The 17,511-nt window shown below is 47.8% G+C and overlaps 1 protein-coding gene across 3 annotated transcripts in view; it reads right to left on the bottom strand.

The window, feature by feature from the left end:
- The window catches only part of MRPL28 (mitochondrial ribosomal protein L28), a 64,416-nt gene that overhangs the window by 17,647 nt on the left and 29,258 nt on the right, over window positions 1–17,511 (bottom strand). For all 3 annotated transcript variants that reach the window (XM_029576185.1, XM_029576186.1, XM_029576187.1), the window contains exon 3: window positions 2,614–2,766. In XM_029576185.1, the coding sequence (XP_029432045.1) occupies window positions 2,614–2,766 (153 nt within the window). The remainder of the gene's footprint in view (window positions 1–2,613; window positions 2,767–17,511) is intronic.

A 17,511-nucleotide genomic window follows, 5' to 3' on the forward strand; every position in this document is an offset into this window, starting at 1 on the left:
TTCACCCAGATGATTCATTATTTGTTCCAAGTCTTCTCCAAATACAGTTTTCCTTTAAAAGGAAGTGCCCCAAGCTGCAACTTGGACCAAACATACGCTGAGCAATTTCACAACAATAGCAGATGCCTAGTGGACTCTGCCGACATCATAATCCGTGAAGAAGTCCTGATAAGATCATAAATGGCATCAGCTCCCTAAGCCATTGCCACTTCCAGTCTGCCAGTTGTGCCTCCGCTGTCCCCACAGGATGAGACTCCTGCAACTGCTGGACCCACTGGAGACTTGCGCTCTCCACCAGACTGCTGCACACCGCAGCTCTTATGGCGAGAGCCCAAACCTCAAATATCCTCGAGATGGAACTCCAACTTTTGATCCTGCACATCCCTCAATGCGGCTGAGCCTGCTAGCGGAATAGTAGTTTTCTTGGTTATGGCCAACACTGAAGTATTCACTTTGGGCAGAGGCAACAACTCCAAAGTGTCCTCTGGTAAAGGATAGAGCTAGCCATAGCTCTTCTGACTCTCAGTACAATTCAGGAGTATCCCACTCTCTGATCACCAGTTTCTTCACTGATTTGTGAAAGGGAAACACCTTAGCCGGCCCTCTTAGTCCATCCAAAAGCAGATGTATGCCCTCCAAGTCTGACTCTTCCTGCGGCACCTTGCTTCCAAGATCCTGGAGAACCTGTGGAATCAACGGCCACAGCTCCTCACTAAGAAAAAGACAAACCACATTGGGATCATCCCCCGGAACCTCCTGTGGATTCTCAATCAAATCTGGTGCGTCCTGCAGCTGATCCTCCTTAGGGACCTCCTGCAGATCCTCCGAATCATCCGTATCACCATGTGGATCACCAGAACCTGAAGCCAGGCCCAAGACATGCTGAATTCCCTCGGCGTGCTTTCGCTTAGGAGGACTAAATTTTACCCGTGCTTTGAATACCCCCAGGGATCGAGGCTGTGAGTCACCATGCCCCCTGACGTTTTCCTGGCCAGAAAGGCTTTGTGCATCAGAAGAACAAATTCAGAAGAAAAAAACCCAAGAGTCATCAGAATCCTGATCCTGAAAGGATCCAACTCCCATGGGTTGTGCATCCAGAGGGAAATTTTCCCCATCAGAATTGTCCTGATCTATCCTAGGACCAGTCGCAGCTGGGGACAGGCACAGTGGAGAAAGCTTGGGCTCCCTGAAGCCACAGGAGAGTGTGTTACCGACCGCTTGACAGTATCCAAAATGGCTGTTGTCTCCCTCATGACGGGGAGAGAGGCCCTGGGAGCAGTTCTGGTGCAGCGCACTGAAGATGATAAGCTATCACGAGGGGAAGGCCATGATGATGCACCTCCCCACCAGTGCATACATTTTGCTTGTTGAACCACGAACGTGACTTTCCCGCAGGCCCAGCAGAGCGAAGCACACGGCATGGCTCTGAACGCGCGATTAGGGCAGGAAGGTCTCCCCTCCAGTACCAGCGCCGTGAGACCTGTCCATTGCACTGCAACTCCTCGGCCACCTGTCCAGGGTTTCCAATCTAAACAGCAATTCAGCAAAGAAAGGATATAAAGAACTACCTTTTTTTTTTTTTTAAACTTTGCCAAACTAATCACAATAAGAGAAGACAAATAACTGAAATACTTCCTTGCTCCGTGGTGTAGTGAACAGGAACACCAGCAGGTCACAACACTGCCTCGTGTGAGCTGAGGGATCTGGACCACCAGGTGTCAGCTCCATGGTATTTGCAGCAAGTTAATGGAAGGGTTACCAGCCCCCTTGATCAGGGAGGATAGCCTTACCAGGACCTCACAACTCCCTGAGAGGCTCCCTTTGAAATCTAATTCTTCTCCTTCAATTTTCTTTTTTTTTTTTTTTTTGTTTCAGACTGCAGGTTTTTCACTATCTGCCCTCTGCCGGAGAGAGAAAAATACTGATGAACTGCAGGTGACACACTATGTAACAGAGCAGCTTCAATAAAACTTTATCTGTCTCCATCTGCCGGCAGGGGAACAAAACCCAGGAGTCTGGACTGAACTGGGTACGTACAGGGAGGAAATACTGGTGCAGTCCTTCAAGGCACTTAATGAAGGTCATTTATTCAGATTATAATTTGTCTAGCTGAGGATTTTATAGACAGATCTTTTGTGGATGTTGATCTTTTTTACTATGCAGGTTATTTTTTTACGTATTGAAGAAAATGGTGAGGTCAGTGGAGTGAGTAGGAGAGAAGGTAATGCCAGTGGGTGGGGAGGATAGAGGGAACACACGATGGCGAGGCAAAGGGGTGGGAGATGGAAGGAAAGTGATTGTCTGTCTCTGTGCCACATATGCTGCAACATGAAAAGGTTGGGAAGCACCACTATAGATCTCTCTCTCTGCCACAGCTTGCAACCAGTCAGCGCATGCTGTCCTGCGCAGCTGAAAGAGCTTTTCATTTATGCAGCACTTTCTGCTGGTAAAACTAATTGCCCCTGGAAATTCTCTCTGATTGCTAGATCAAAAATGTTCACTTTGTTAAAGTTTTTTTTTTTTTTTTTTTTTTAAATCGACTTGATTATGCTGGGAAGCCCAGGGTGAGGAGGAAAAGGGGAAATCCATGTACCAAAGGAAAACAGATCTTGCCTTGAGGATGTAGAAATCAAATCCATAAGCTGCGTCAATGAGATCCAGCGTCCTCATGGTGACTGTAATAGTGAATTTCTTATTGAGAATCTCACTATGTAATTCCCGATCAAATAGCTGTGGTTTCCACGTCTTTCTCAGTCTGGTTGACAGCTAATAAAAAAAAAAAAAAAAAGGTTCAGTAATCAGTAATCATTTTCGCCTGCCCAGTAATTCCTGCAGCAATTAGTTTAGGCCTAACCTCCAGTCCCCCAACGCAGGTCCAGTGGATCCTTTTCATTCTGATTTCAGAATAGCTTATTTACTGAATCTGCTCTTCCCTTGTTCATTCAGCATCATATGGCTGCCCGTCTGCTCCTTTACTATACTCATTCTACTTGACTTTTCTGCTGCTTTGACCTACTCCTTTCCCAACTGCTGTCTTAGATTTCTCCACCTCAGTTCTTCATCTGATAACGTTCCCCACAAACTTGTCTCGTCACCAACACCTTCAGAATCTCCAGGCTGACGACCCTCCTTCACGACTGCTCTTCACTACTGCTTACTCTCTCCTTTCCTCTACTACATTACCTGAGTCAGATGATGAAGCACTTTCTTCTTACAAAACTACACTCTCCTCTGCTATAGACATTCTCGCCCCTCCCCTTGCCCACCCTGTAAGGCGCACCAAAACTCAGCCTTGGCTGACCCTTAGAATTCACTTCCTATGTTCCTGTGCCCGTTCTGGGGAACATTTCTGGCTAAAATACCGTACCCATGCCAACTTCATACATTTTAAATTCATGCTGACCTCCTTCCAGTCTGCTATTGCACTTGCCAAGCAAAAGTGCTATACCCATCTGACAAACTCTCTCGCATCTAGCCCTCACCATCTCTTGCTACACTCAATTCCCTCCTTAAGTCTTCCTTTGCCTCCCTCCCCCACCCCTTTCACTCTTTGCCCATGCTATGGCTGACTACTTCCATGGCAAGATTCACAAAATTTGTCTTGAGTTCCCAACAGATCACCTCTAATTCCCTCTCCCCTACCTTGTGCTACTTCTTTCCTCCTTTTCTGAAGACAAAGTAGAGAAAAATTGCCCGTCTTCTCTTCTCCTCCAAATTCATTACTTGTTCCTCTGACTCCATGTCCAACCAGTTCCTCAGCTCATTTTCCACTGCAGTCATCCCTTCCATCTGTCACATCCTCAGTCTATTCACTGCTACTGTTCCTGCTGCCTTCAAACATGCTGTGATCTTACCACTCCTTTAAAACCCCTCACTGGACCCTACCTGCCCTGCCAACTATCATCCTCATCTCCGTCTTTTCGTCTCCAAACTACTTGATGTGCTGTTCAGTGCCATTGCTTGATTTTCTTTCGTCTCAAGTGATTCTTGATCCACTCCAGTCTGGCTTTCACCCTCTATATTCCATAGAAACAGCCCTTGCCAAAATCTTCAATGACCTGATTAGCCTTTACTCAGTCCCTTTATCTTCCTAGACCTATCTGTTGCTTTTGACATTGTTGATCACCACCTATTCCTTGACACTTTTTTCTCCCTTGGACAGTACTTTGTTCTATTTTGGTTCTCATCTTCTTTCCCATTATACTTTTAGTGTTTCCTCTGGTGGATCCTCCTCTACTGCCATCCCACTATCAACTTGATTTTATATTCTACTGTTCTGTCTTTGTCTCATTTCTACTCTGCTTTTTCCAAATTGTCCTGCTGCTTAACTCTTCTGTTTCTTCAGCTCATGTTGTTCATGATAACTCTCTCCCGCCAGTCCATTATTTTCACTTTTGGTCAATGCTGAGGTTTCACCTTGGCACACTGACTCACACAGATCCTGCCATGCATTTTCAGATGATGACATGTCTCTTCTCTCACAAACTTGCTCATTCCAACCTACTCTGTACAATTTTTCTACCTCAACACACACAAGACGTCAAGATAATAAGACATCTTCTCTTCTGCTTCACTCCTACTTTGCATAGTTATCTTTCCCCCCACCTAAGACTTCATCCCAACCCCTGCAGATATATGTCTCCTTTTCTGTTGTCAGTCTCTCTCTCTTATATCCAGTCACTAACCTGGTCCCAAGATAGTGAGGATACCAAGTAAGAACATAAGTACTTGCCAGGTTCTTATGGCCTGGATTGGCCACTGTTGGAAACAGGATGCTGGGCTTGATGGACCCTTGGTCTGACCCAGTATGGCATTTTCTTATGTTCTTATGTTCTTAAGAATTCCTCCCACCCGGCTCTGTGATATAGGCATAGTATTATATCAACTCCAGCTGGAAAAGGAGAGACTCCTTTTTATTTTTCCAAGTAACGCAGACTTTGGCTTTTATGGCCCTTGGAAGCAGGGAGGGGTGGAGCACTCAGTAATACAGGTGTTTTCTTGGTAGGGGAAGGGGGAGGCAGATGAAGAAAGAGGGGTTTCCTATCTGGGCCTGGTAACGCAGGTAACGTTACCTAGCCACCGATAGACAAGAGAGATTCTTCCTGCTCATGGACTATTGCTACTGTGACTTAGTCAAGGTTACTCAGTTAATAATGCAGACAAGAACTGACTCCTTGTCCCAAATTATGACTGCTAATGAGAAATTACTACTTACCTGATAATTTCCTTTTCTTTAGACCAGACAGATGAATTCAGAACCAGTGGGTTATGCATCTCTACCAGCAGATGAAGACAGAGCAAAGCTGACATTGCAGTATATATATCCCTGCAGTGACATCAGCCTGCCAGTATTCTCCTCAAAAGCCAACTGTGAACAGGCTAGCAAAAACGTGATTAATAACAGATAACTATTTCAGTACTCAGCCAACAGGAAACACTGAGCTTAGACAAAAAAAAAGTATCAATACTAGTCAAGGGACTGGACTAACACTTACCAGTAACCCCTGGAACATGTAGCCACTCAGGATGACCGTAGCACAATCATATGGCAACCAAAGGTGGGAAGCTGAATTTATCTGTCTGGTCTAAAGAAAAGGAAGTTATCAGGTAAGAAGTCATTTCTCGTTTCTTAGTGTCCAGATAGAAGAATTCTGAACCTGTAGGATGTACCCAAACTACTCCCAAATAGGGCAGGAGGCTGCCCGTGATCTTCTCAAAACCGCACTTACAAAGGCTGTGTCCTCCCGGGCCTGCACAACCAGACAATAATATCTGGAAAAGGTGTGTAAGGAGGACCACATCACAGCTTGGCAAATGTCGACAGGAGACAATAATCTAACTACCGCCCACGACACTGCCTGAGCCCTAGTGGAATGAGCCCTATCCTGACTAGGTAACGGCTGTTCAGCATCCACATACACGGCTGTGACTACCTCCTTAATCCAGCAAGCTACTGAGCCCACAAAACCAGCTCGCCCTGTTTACCTCCACCATGGAGGACAAACGATCCATCTTCCGGAAAGGTTTAGCAACCTTCAGATACCTCACGATAAGTCTCGACATCCAAGGGTTGAAACAGGAGATATTCCTCCGCATCTCTTTCCCTATCTAAAGATGGCAGGGAAATATCTGAGACCACTTTTGGCAAAAAGGAAGAACAGTACGCAGCTGTATCATCCCTGGAGTCACTCGAAGGAATGAATCCTGGCAAGACTAGGCCTGCAGCTCGGATATTCTATGCACAGAACAAATCACCATAAGAAGCACCGTTTTCAATGTCAGCAACTGCAAGGAAAGGTTACGCCTCAGTTGAAACATAGGGCCCACTAAGAAATCCAAAACCACATTAACACTCCACAAGAGCTCCAGTAACCACAAGGGAGGATGAAGATGCTTCACTCCTTTCAAGAAACGGGGCACATATGGATGAGCCAACAAGGGAACGAAAAAACAAAGACAGATGCTTTGGAAAGTAAATTTATTATATTGGATTCAGTTTAGAAATCATAGTGCCCAACTCTGGCCGAGTTTTGCTTTTTCGGCTGCATCAGGGGCTGGTATTAATCACTATATTATCTGGATATTGAAGTGAGGAATAGGGAGGTACCCTTCGGGTGACATCAAGGACTTCATGCTTCTCTGCAAGGCAAGTCATGAAATGCGATAAATAAATCGGAAAGATGTTAAACTACATTATCAGGTACCAATTTACATCTCCAGTTGCACTATGTTTGCCACATTTTGTGATCCATAGGTGAAAGGGAGTCTGATTCTCCAGTCATAGAATCTCACTGTAATGTCCCTTATCTCAAGTGCTTCTGGCAGAGCTTCCTGCAGTGTGCTGGATCCTAGGGCCTAGAGTCAGGAACTACAATTTCTAAACTGAATCCAATATAATAAATTTACTTTCCAAGGCATCAGTCTTGGTTTTTTTTTCTTTTCACAACTGTGGCCACCTTAGACTGACTTCCGTTTTGTTTTTTGAGCCAACAAGAGTCCACCATTCTCCTGATCCCTGAAACAGACAAGAGCTGCTACCTGTACCTTCAAGGAATTAAGAGTCAACCCTTTATTCAATCCATCCTGCAAAAATTCCAAAATGAGCAGGATCTTAACCGAATGAGGAAGCACCCCGCGATGTTCACACCAAGCCTCACTCTCCAAACCCACATATAGGCTAAGGAAGTGGAGCACTTTCTTGCTCGTAGCAAGGTGGCAATCACCGCAGTAGAATATCTACACTTCAGCAAGCGAGCCCTCTGAAGGGCCATACAGTAAGACAAAATAAAGTTGGATCTTCTTGAAGAACAGGCCCCTGCCGCAACAGATACCCGTGCACCAGTAATCGGAGGGGGAGTCTACCAGAAGTCTTCGCAGATCCGCATACATGACCTCCTGGGACAATCTGGTGCCACCAGAAGCACCAAATCTCTGCGATTCTTAACCCTCCGAACCATTCTGCCCAACATAGTCCACGGGGGAAAGGTATACAGCAGCTTGTCCTCCATCCATTCTTGCATGAGTGCATCGAGACCCAATGACTTTGGGTCTCTCCTGCAACTGAAGAATCGAGGAACCTTTGCATTGCGAGTAGTCACCAGCAAGTCTAGAAACGGAAGGCCCCAGGGATCCAATATCAGCTGAAACACCTAGTCTGACAATACCCATTCTCCTAGGTCCAGGCTCTGCCAGTTGAGAAAGTCTGTTCTTACATTGTCTTTTTCTGCAATGTGCGAGACTGAGATCTCCTGAAGATGTACTTCTGCCCATTCCATAAGTTGGTCTATTTCCTGCTACACTTGATGGCTCTTGGTTCCTCCCTGCTGACTGATGTAGGCCATTGTTTTCGCATTGTCTAACATCATCCTGACCGCTCAACCCTGCAGCCTGTCACTGAACTGCAAGCATGCCAACTGGACTGCCCGGGCTTCCGATTCGACTGATGTTACAGAGAGACACTTCCGCACTCCAGCGCATTTGTGCTGTCAGTTCCTGACAGTGAGCTCCCCAACCCTGGAGGCTCGCAACTGTTGTAAGTACTATCCAGTGCGGTGATTTTAGGGGAACCTCTTTTCTTAGATGATCTGCTTGTAACCACCACTGTAGTTGAGAGTAGACCTCCACATCAGCAGGTGGAGCCGAATCGAATAGTCCTGAGACGATGGGTTCCAACGAGACAGCAGGGAGCACTTCCAGGGTTGCTGCCTGTTATGACTGTCGCTGCCCAACGTCTCCACTCCGTCCTTCTTACCACTCTGGTGACTCCTCCTGCGGTTGATGGACGTTTGGCTGCCGTGGCATCTGCCTGCCATCCTCTTCGGCGTCCCCGGTCTGGCTTGGGCGCTGTCTCCTGCCATGCTGTCCAGTTGCCTTAGGGCGCGTGCGCTGTGCGACCCTGCTTCAAGTACCTTCTTTGGCACGAACCTCAGGGGCATCCCCCTGTGATGACGTCACACATCCCGGATACAAATAGCCTATGCGATTGCTAGCTGTCGAGTTAGCAAAGGTTTCTTAACGGATGGGATTCGCTCTCTGTACATAGCTACTCTGCCTCCACTACTGGACTACTCTATTTGGGGTACCTGCTACTCGGGGGCCTCTCTCTCTTCTCTTTCAGGTCGCTCCTCGAGGGCCCATGTTCCTGGACTCGCTTCCTGTACTTCTCTTCTGCCTGGAAGACCCCATTGCCTATACAATCAATGAGTTACCATCTACTTCTCTCAGAGCTGTTCCCTGGAACCAGATACTCGCTCCTAGAGGGCCTGCCTTTACTTCAGCTCCTGTGCTCCATACCGAGAGACCGCTGTGTGAGTACTACACCAACGAGGCTCTATTCCTGAACCCTGCATGTATTGCTTGTACTCACGATCTCAGTTTCTCTCCAATACAGCACAGCAATTGTGGGATTGCTGTTCCAGAGCCTGAGGGACTACAAGCCCAGCCAGGCTACATTCCTGCTCACTACCGCCACCTCTGGTGGCTCATCAATACTGTTTAATAAAAGATCTAACTGTGTGTGTGTCCTAAAGCTGAGCCTGACCTGTGGCCCCTCATGGGGGGCCACAGGTCAGGCTGCTTCCCCCCGTGGGCGTGGGTCAGCAGCCACAGAGTCCAGGAGTTCACCCAAATCCTTACAAACAATAACACTGCCATTAATCCGAGCACTTGTAGATAGGATCACACTGTCAGGCATATTATGGTCATTAACAGACGCAACTGCACCAACAACTTCTGAATACGACCTCCGGCAGGAAAAACCCTGCCCTTCTTCAAACCAAACATCGAGATACTCCAGTGACTGAATGACTTAAGATTGCTCTTAGCCAGGTTCACCACCCAACCGAGCTCCCGCAAAAAGGAGATCATCTTGCGCGACACCAGGAGGCTCTCTTCTACAGTCTTAGCTCGAATCAGTCAGTCATCAAAATGCGGGTGTACCAGAATACCATCCTCTCTCACTTCTGCCACCACCACCAACACTATAAACTTGGGTGAGGTGGCTAGACCAAAGGTAGCATTCAAAACTGATAACAACATCCCAAAACCACAAAACGCAGAAAACATTGGTGCCTAGCTGGATGAGAATATGCAGGTACGTTTCAGACAGATCCAAGGTCAGAAACTCTCCCGACTGCACAACCATTATCACTGAGCGCAAAGTCTCCATTTGAAAATGAGTCACCCACAAATGATGGTTGACCCCTCTGAAATCTAGGATGGGACGAAAATAGAAACATAGAAATGACGGCAGAAGAAGACCAAATGGCCCATCTAGTCTGCCCAGCAAGCTTCACACATTTTTTCTCTCATACTTATCTGTTTCTCTTAGCTCTTGGTTCCATTTCCCTTCCACCCCCACCTTTAATGTAGAGAGCAGTGATGGAGCTGTATCCAAGTGAAATATCTAGCTTGATTAGTTAGGGGTAGAAGCCGCCGCAATAAGCAAGCTGCACCCATGCTTATTTGTTTTACCCAGACTATGTTATACAGCCCTTATTGGTTGTTTTTCCTTCTCCCCTGCCGTTGAAGCAGGGAGCTATGCTGGATATGCGTGACGTATAAGTCTTCTCCCATGCCGTTGAAGCAGAGAGCCATGCTGGATGTGCATCGAAAGTGAAGTATCAGGCACATTTGGTTTGGGGTAGTAACCGCCGTAACAAGCCAGCTACTCCCCGCTTTGTGAGTGCGAACCCTCTTTTCTTCTCCCCTGCCGTTGAAGCAGAGAGCTCTGCTGGATGTGTGAAGTATCAGTTTTTCTTCTCCCCTGCCGTTGAATCAGAGAACTATGCTGTATATGCATCGAAAGTGAAGTATCAGGCTTATTTGATTTGGGGTAGTAACCGCCGTAACAAGCCAGCTACTCCCCTCTTTGTGAGTGTGAATCCTTTTTTCCACATTTCCTCTTGCTGTTGAAGCTTAGAGCGATGTTGGAGTCACAGTAAGCCTGTGTATGTTTATTTAATAAGGGTATTGACTCCAGGCAGTAGCCATCATTCTGGCGAGTCACCCACTCTTCATTGGCAGCCTCTTGACTTTATGGATCCACAGTGTTTATCCCACGCCCCTTTGAAGTCCTTCACAGTTTTGGTCTTCACCACATCCTCCGGAAGGGCATTCCAGGCATCCACCACCCTCTCCGTGAAGAAATACTTCCTGACATTGGTTCTGAATCTTCCTCCCTGGAGCTTCAAATCGTGACCCCTGGTTCTGCTGTTTTTTTTCCTTCGGAAAAGGTTTGTCGTTGTCTTTTGATCAGACTTTCAAGTATCTGAAAGTCTGTATCATATCACCTCTGCTCCTCCTTTCCTCCAGGGTGTACATATTTAGATTCTTCAATCTCTCCTCGTACGTCATCCGATGAAGATCCTCCACCTTCCTGGTCGCCCTTCTCTGTACCGCCTCCATCTTGTCTTTGTCTTTTTGAAGGTACGGTCTCCAGAACTGAACACAGTACTCCAGGTGAGGTCTCACCAAGGACCTGTACAAGGGAATAATCACTTCCCTTTTCTTACTCGATATTCCTCTCTCTATGCAGCCCAGCATTCTTCTGGCTTTAGCTATCGCCTTGTCGCATTGTTTCGCCGACTTCAGATCATTAGACACCATCACCCCAAGGTCCCTCTCCTGCTCCGTGCACATCAGCCTTTCCCCCCCCATCGAATACAGTTCATTCGGATTTCCACTCCCCATATGCATGACTTTGCACTTCTTGGCATTGAATCTCAGCTGCCATATCTTCGACCACTCTTCCAGTTTCCTTAGATCCCGTCTCATTCTCTCCACTCCTTCCGGCGTGTCCACTCTGTTGCAGATCTTAGTGTCATCCGCAAAAAGACAAACCTTACCTTCTATCTCGTCCGCAATGTCGCTCACAATGATATTGAACAGGACCGGTCCCAACACCGATCCTTGCGGTACACCACTTAAAACCGCTCTCTCTTCAGAGAAGGTTCCATTTACCATCACACATTGTCTTCTGTCTGTCAACCAATTTACAATCCAGGTCACCACCTCGGCACTCACTCCCAAGCTTCTCGTTTTATTCACCAGTCTCCTGTGCGGAACCGTATCAAAAGCTTTGCTGAAATCCAAGTATATGATATCGAGTGCTCTTCCTCTATCCAATTCCTTGGTTACCCAGTCAAAAAAGTCAATCAGATTTGTCTGACAGGATCTTCCTCTGGTGAATCCATGCTGCCTCTGGTCCATCAATTCTCCCGACTGTAGATAGTTCACTATTCTCTCTTTCAACAGTGACTCCATTACTTTTCCCACCACTGAAGTGAGGCTAACCGGTCTGTAGTTACCAGCCTCCTCTCTGTTCCCACTCTTGTGAAGCGGGACCACCACCGCTCTTCTCCAATCACTCGGCACCACTCCCGTTTCTAGGGATCTATTGAACAGATCCTCTCCTTCTTGGGCACAACAAAATAAATGTACACTCCACTGCCTGCCTCTTCTGAGGGGAGTGGCAAGGAGACACCATGAATATGTTTCAAGGAACACTGTGAAACTCCAGCGCATATCCATCTCGTATCACCTCCAAGAACCACCGGTCTGACATGATCGCGATCCATCTCTGATAAAAGAGAGAGAGGCAACCCCCCTATCTCTTGTTCCCGGGTGTGGGTTGGCACACATTCATTGGGAGGCTTTGGGGGTTCCACTACCCGAGCTTGTGCCTTGTCTGGGCTGCCTGGGATGAAAAGGATTGAGACCTAATGAAAGGTTGAGTTCTCTGAAAGGCTGCTCCTCTGTAGGATCAAAAATGCTTAGATTCCCTAGCACAACCTCTCATGCTAAAGGGGCACAGCATCTGCTTCTTATCTTCCTGCAACCACTTATTGGCCATTTTCTCCAACTCGCTCCCAAACAAGTGCAAGCTTTAAAGGGCAACTTCTTATGGTTAGCCTTGGAGGTCGCATCAGTCTACCAATTTCTCATCCATAACAGACACCTGGCTGCTATTACTGAAGTCACCACACTGGCTGAGGTGCAGACCAAACTGCAGCCCGTATCCGCCAAAAAAACACCTGCTGGCTCCATTACCGCCTGGGAATTCACACCAGATTCATCGACCTCCTGAGAGAGAAGCAAACAGGAGTGAGTCACTAGGGGACAACAAGAAATTATCTGCAAAGTCATTGCCACTGCTTCAAAAGCTTACTTAAGGATGGCCTCAATCTTTGTATCGTGCGCATCCTTCAAGGCCGCTCCTCCCTCCATGGGGATAGTCGTCCACTTTGAGACAGTACACACCAGTGCGGTCATTTTCGGAAAACGCAACCGTTCTCTTGCCACTGCATCCAGGGGGTTCAGGCCTTCCAAGATTCGTCCCCCTTTGAAATTAACCTCTGGGGTGCCCCACTCAAGATCAATCAATTCTTGAATGGCCTCCGCAACAGGGAAAAAGAAGCAGCTTTACGCAAAGAAATCAAAATGGGATTCTTCTTTGGCTCAGACATGGATTCAGCCCCAGGGACTCCCAGCATCTTTAATGTCTGTGAAATCAGAGCCGGTAACTCTTCTGTATGAAAGAACCGCAATAGTTCTATACTGGTCCAATCCCAGTGGAATTTCCCCATCTTCCAGGGAGTAAGGATTGGCTTCATCATCCGTGCCATCCGGATCCCCAACAGGAAGACCAGCTGCAGTACCAGGAGTGTGGGAGGTTACCACCTGCGACTCTGATCTCTCAAGATTGGTCGTGGCTGAAGACTGTGTCTGAAGAAAGGATAGTCCCAAGAAGCACAAAGATAGGCGATCTATAAAAGCCGTTAGGAAATACAAAGAGAATAGATGCCTCGGTCTTTTTCAAATCCTTTATTGAAGTGGAAACGTAAAAGAATAACACAGCCCATGCTGTATTATTCTTTTATGTTAAGTTAGTTCAGTGGGCACAGGACAGGTGTCTCCTGGTTTTGGCATGGAGTCTTCCACCTCCCACTGAACTAACTTAACCCACTGAAGAACCAAGTTAAGGGAGGTATGAGGTCAGGTGCCCCTTCTGACATGACTTTACCCAGGCCCTCATTAGGCTGGGAAGATCTGGGCTTAGTAAAATCAGACAAAGGCAATTGTCCCTGAGCCTCTAAGCAGTGCTGGCACAAGTTAGAGGGAACGCCAGGCTGAGATGCCCAAATATGACAAGCAGCACAGAGGGTAAGGCGCTTAGGTTTCTTAGCTATAGGCGCCATCAGAACGTCAGTATACTTATCAGGCGACTGAAGGTGTGCGTCCAGCTGAATTTGCGCTGTAAAAAATAGGCACCCAAAATCTAAGCATCCAAAATTTAAATATATAACCTTGTGCCTTTGAGGAGTGCCCTCAATGCCACCCAGATTGTATGATCAGAAAAAGCGAGCGCCTAAATTAGATGCTTCTACCAACTGAACATCCAAGCAGGCATCCAACCAAGCGTCCAAAAACTGGATGCACTAGCACAAACCGAGTGTTCTGAAGAGGACAGCCTAACACGCAGCAAAATGTGCGAAAACACTACTGCAGCCTACCATGCAATGCATAGGGAAAAGCCTGAGAGCAAGGCCTTGTCCAAGAAAGACTGCTCAACCCACTAGGCTGCCCATGTCCTTAAACTGCCTTGGAGACGGGGAATAAATGTTGGCTGGGTGCACCGAGCACAGAGATGAGAGGAAAAGAAAATTATTCCTTACCTGCTAATTTTCGTTCCTGTAGTACCAAGGATCTTTTCAGCTTGGAGAAGAGACGACTGAGGGGGGGATATGATAGAGGTGTTTAAAATCATGAGAGGTCTAGAACAGATAGATGTGAATCGGTTATTTACACTTTCGGATAGTAGAAAGACTAGGGGACACTCCATGAAGTTAGCATGGGGCACATTTAAAACTAATCGGAGAAAGTTCTTTTTTACTCAACGCACAATTAAACTCTGGAATTTGTTGCCAGAGAATGTGGTTCGTGCAGTTAGTATAGCTGTGTTTAAAAAAGGATTGGATAAGTTCTTGGAGGAGAAGTCCATTACCTGCTATTAAGTTCACTTAGAGAATAGCCACTGCCATTAGCAATGGTAACATGGAATAGACTTAGTTTTTGGGTACTTGCCAGGTTCTTATGGCCTGGATTGGCCACTGTTGGAAACAGGATGCTGGGCTTGATGGACCCTTGGTCTGACCCAGTATGGCATTTTCTTATGTTCTTATGATCAATCCAGACGGTGGGTTATGTCCCCCGTCTAGCAGAGGGAGTCAGACCAAAACTTCTGGGGAAGGTGCTACATAAGCCCATATCCCTGGTCTCCTTGCTCAGTAACTAGATTAACAAAGCCAAAAAGAGAAGAGACGGAGGGATCAAGTGAACAAACTTGAATAAACCTATCATAAATTCGAACCAAATCGGGAAAAACTAGTGTCCCAACTGCAACTTGCGAACAGAACTGTAAGAAGATACCTCCCCGTAGCCACAGGGAGTTCAGCAATAAAACCGAACTAAAGTCGAGCAGAGGCTTCCCTGACAGACCCCCAAGAGATAGGGAGGGCGTCTGGACTGATCCTTGGTACTACAGGAACGAAAATTAGCAGGTAAGGAATAATTTTCTTTTCCCTGTACGTATCAGGATCAGTCCAGACGGTGGGATGTACCAAAGCTTCCCTAAGGGTGGGCCGTAGATAGCCCTGCTCGAATGACTCTGTTGCCAAAGTAACCAAAGTTCGACGCCCGGACATCCAGACGATAGTGTCGAGCAAATGTATGGAGAGACTTCCAAGTGGCTGCTCTGCAGATCTCCTGCGAGGAAACCGAAAGACTTTCCGCCCAAGACGTAGATTGAGATCGAAGCGAGTGGGTCTTGACTCCCATAGGAGGCTTTTGCCCTGCGCCAATGTATGCTGCGGCAATCACGTCTTTCAGCCAGCGAGTGATTGTAGTCTTAGAGGCCATACATCCTTTCTTAGGTCCCGACCAAAGGACAAACAGGTGGTCCGAGAGACGGAACTCATTGGTGACCTCCAGGTAACGCATCAGACAGCCCTTAACATCAAGCTTGTTTAGGTCCCGAGAGACATCCGAAGAAAAGGAAGGTAATTCCACTGTCTGATTAAAGTGAAAGGTCAAAACCACCTTGGGTAGAAAGGAGGGTACCGTACGCAAAATGACACCCGTGTCGGTGAATCTGAGATACGGTTTCCTACAAGATAAGGCCTGCAGCTCCAAAATGCAACGTGCCGAACTAATCGCCACCAAGAAGGTCATCTTGAGGGTGAGATCCTTGAGGGTAGAGTTACGTAGAGGCTCGAAAGGAGGTCCGGCGAGAATACGAAGCACGATGTTGAGACTCCAAGAAGGGCAAGGAGCCTGCAGTGGTGGCTTCAAGTGTTTCACCCCCTAAAGGAAATGGACTACATTCGGATGAGGGGAGAGCGCGGCGGAGCAAAGCTCCCAAAGCAGCAACCTGGACCCGCAGAGAATTGTAAGCTAGACCCTTCTCCAGGCCTGCCTATAAGAATGATAGGATCTGTGCAACCGAAGCGTGGGTCGGATGTATGGTATGCAACGTGCAACATGTCTCAAAGACTTTCCACACTCGGACATAGGCGACGGAAGTGGACGTCTTACGTGCCTTGAGCAATGTCGAAATCCCAGCCTCCGGATAACTACGCGCCTCAACCTGTGCCTCTCAAAAGCCAAGCCGCAAGACAGAAGCAAGATGCCTCATCGAAAAATATTGGCCCTTGCTGGAGCAGGCGTGGAGGATGACCAAGGCGTAAGGGTCCGTACTCCGCCAGGTTGAGTAGGTCTGCGAAACACGGCTGTCGATTCTGACCGCCCGCTGGCGGACCAGGGGAAGGAAGTCCTGCAGTGCTAATTGGACCACTCTGGTCTCTAGCTGGTTGATCGGCCATCATGCTTGAGCTTTCGTCCACAGTCCCTGCAGAGATCTCGACTGACATACCGCTCTCCAGCCCGAGAGGCTGGCATCCATGGTGACTACTACCCAGTCTGGAACTTCCAGAGATACCCCCCGTACCAAGTGGTTGGTGTCCATCCACCAGAGGAAGCTCTCTTCGGCGGTTCGAGGTATCGGGAGAATAGCCTGAAAGTCCCGAGACACCGGCTTCCAGCGGGATAGTAGGGCCCTGTAGAGAGGGCGCAATGCACAAAAGCCCAGGGAACCAGATTGATAATGGATGCCATGGATCCCAGGACCTGTAGATAATCCCAAGCTGTGGGCCAAGAGAGCGCAGAGAAAAGTTGTATCTGGTCCCGCAAAGCTTGGGCTCGCTCCGGTCATAGAAACACCATGTCTGACTTCGTGTCGAACCGCGCTCCCAGGAAGTCCAATGACTGTGACGGGATGAGGTGGCTCTTGGTATAGTTGATGATCCACTCAAGGGATTGAAGCAGTTGCACCACTCTGTCGATAACCGCTCGATAACCCTGGTTCAGGGATTTCGCCCATAAGAGCCAATCGTCTAGGAAAGGGTGTACCAGAATCCCCTCCCGGCATAGGGCGGCCGCCGCCACCACCACCATAACCTTTGTAAAGACGCGTGGGGCCATCGCCAACCTGAAGGGAAGGGCCTGGAATTGAAAATGCTGTCCCTATATCTTGAAACTGAGGAATCGTTGATGCACCCCGAAGATCGGAATATGTAGATACGCCTCTGTGAAGTCCAGCGAAGCCAGGAATTCTCCCTGATGTACTGCCACCAGTACTGAGCGGAGGGTCTTCATCCTGAAACGTGGTACCTTGAGGGATTTGTTTACCGACTTGAGGTCCAGAATGGGACGGAAGGCGCCTTCTTTCTTGGGAACCACGAAGTAGATGGAATAGTGGCCTCGGCCCAATTCGGAGGCGGGTACTGGCACTATTGCCCCCAGCGCGAGGAGCCGGTCCAGAGTCTGGTGAACGACAAGTTGCTTGTGGAGAGGACCGCATGGAGAGAAAATGAACCTGTCTCTGGGGGCGCGTACAAAATCCAATGCGTAGCCGTGCTTTAGAATATGTAGGACCCACTGATCCGATGTGATTCG

Source organism: Rhinatrema bivittatum, chromosome 14, assembly GCF_901001135.1.
Source record: "Rhinatrema bivittatum chromosome 14, aRhiBiv1.1, whole genome shotgun sequence".
NCBI lineage: Eukaryota > Metazoa > Chordata > Amphibia > Gymnophiona > Rhinatrematidae > Rhinatrema > Rhinatrema bivittatum.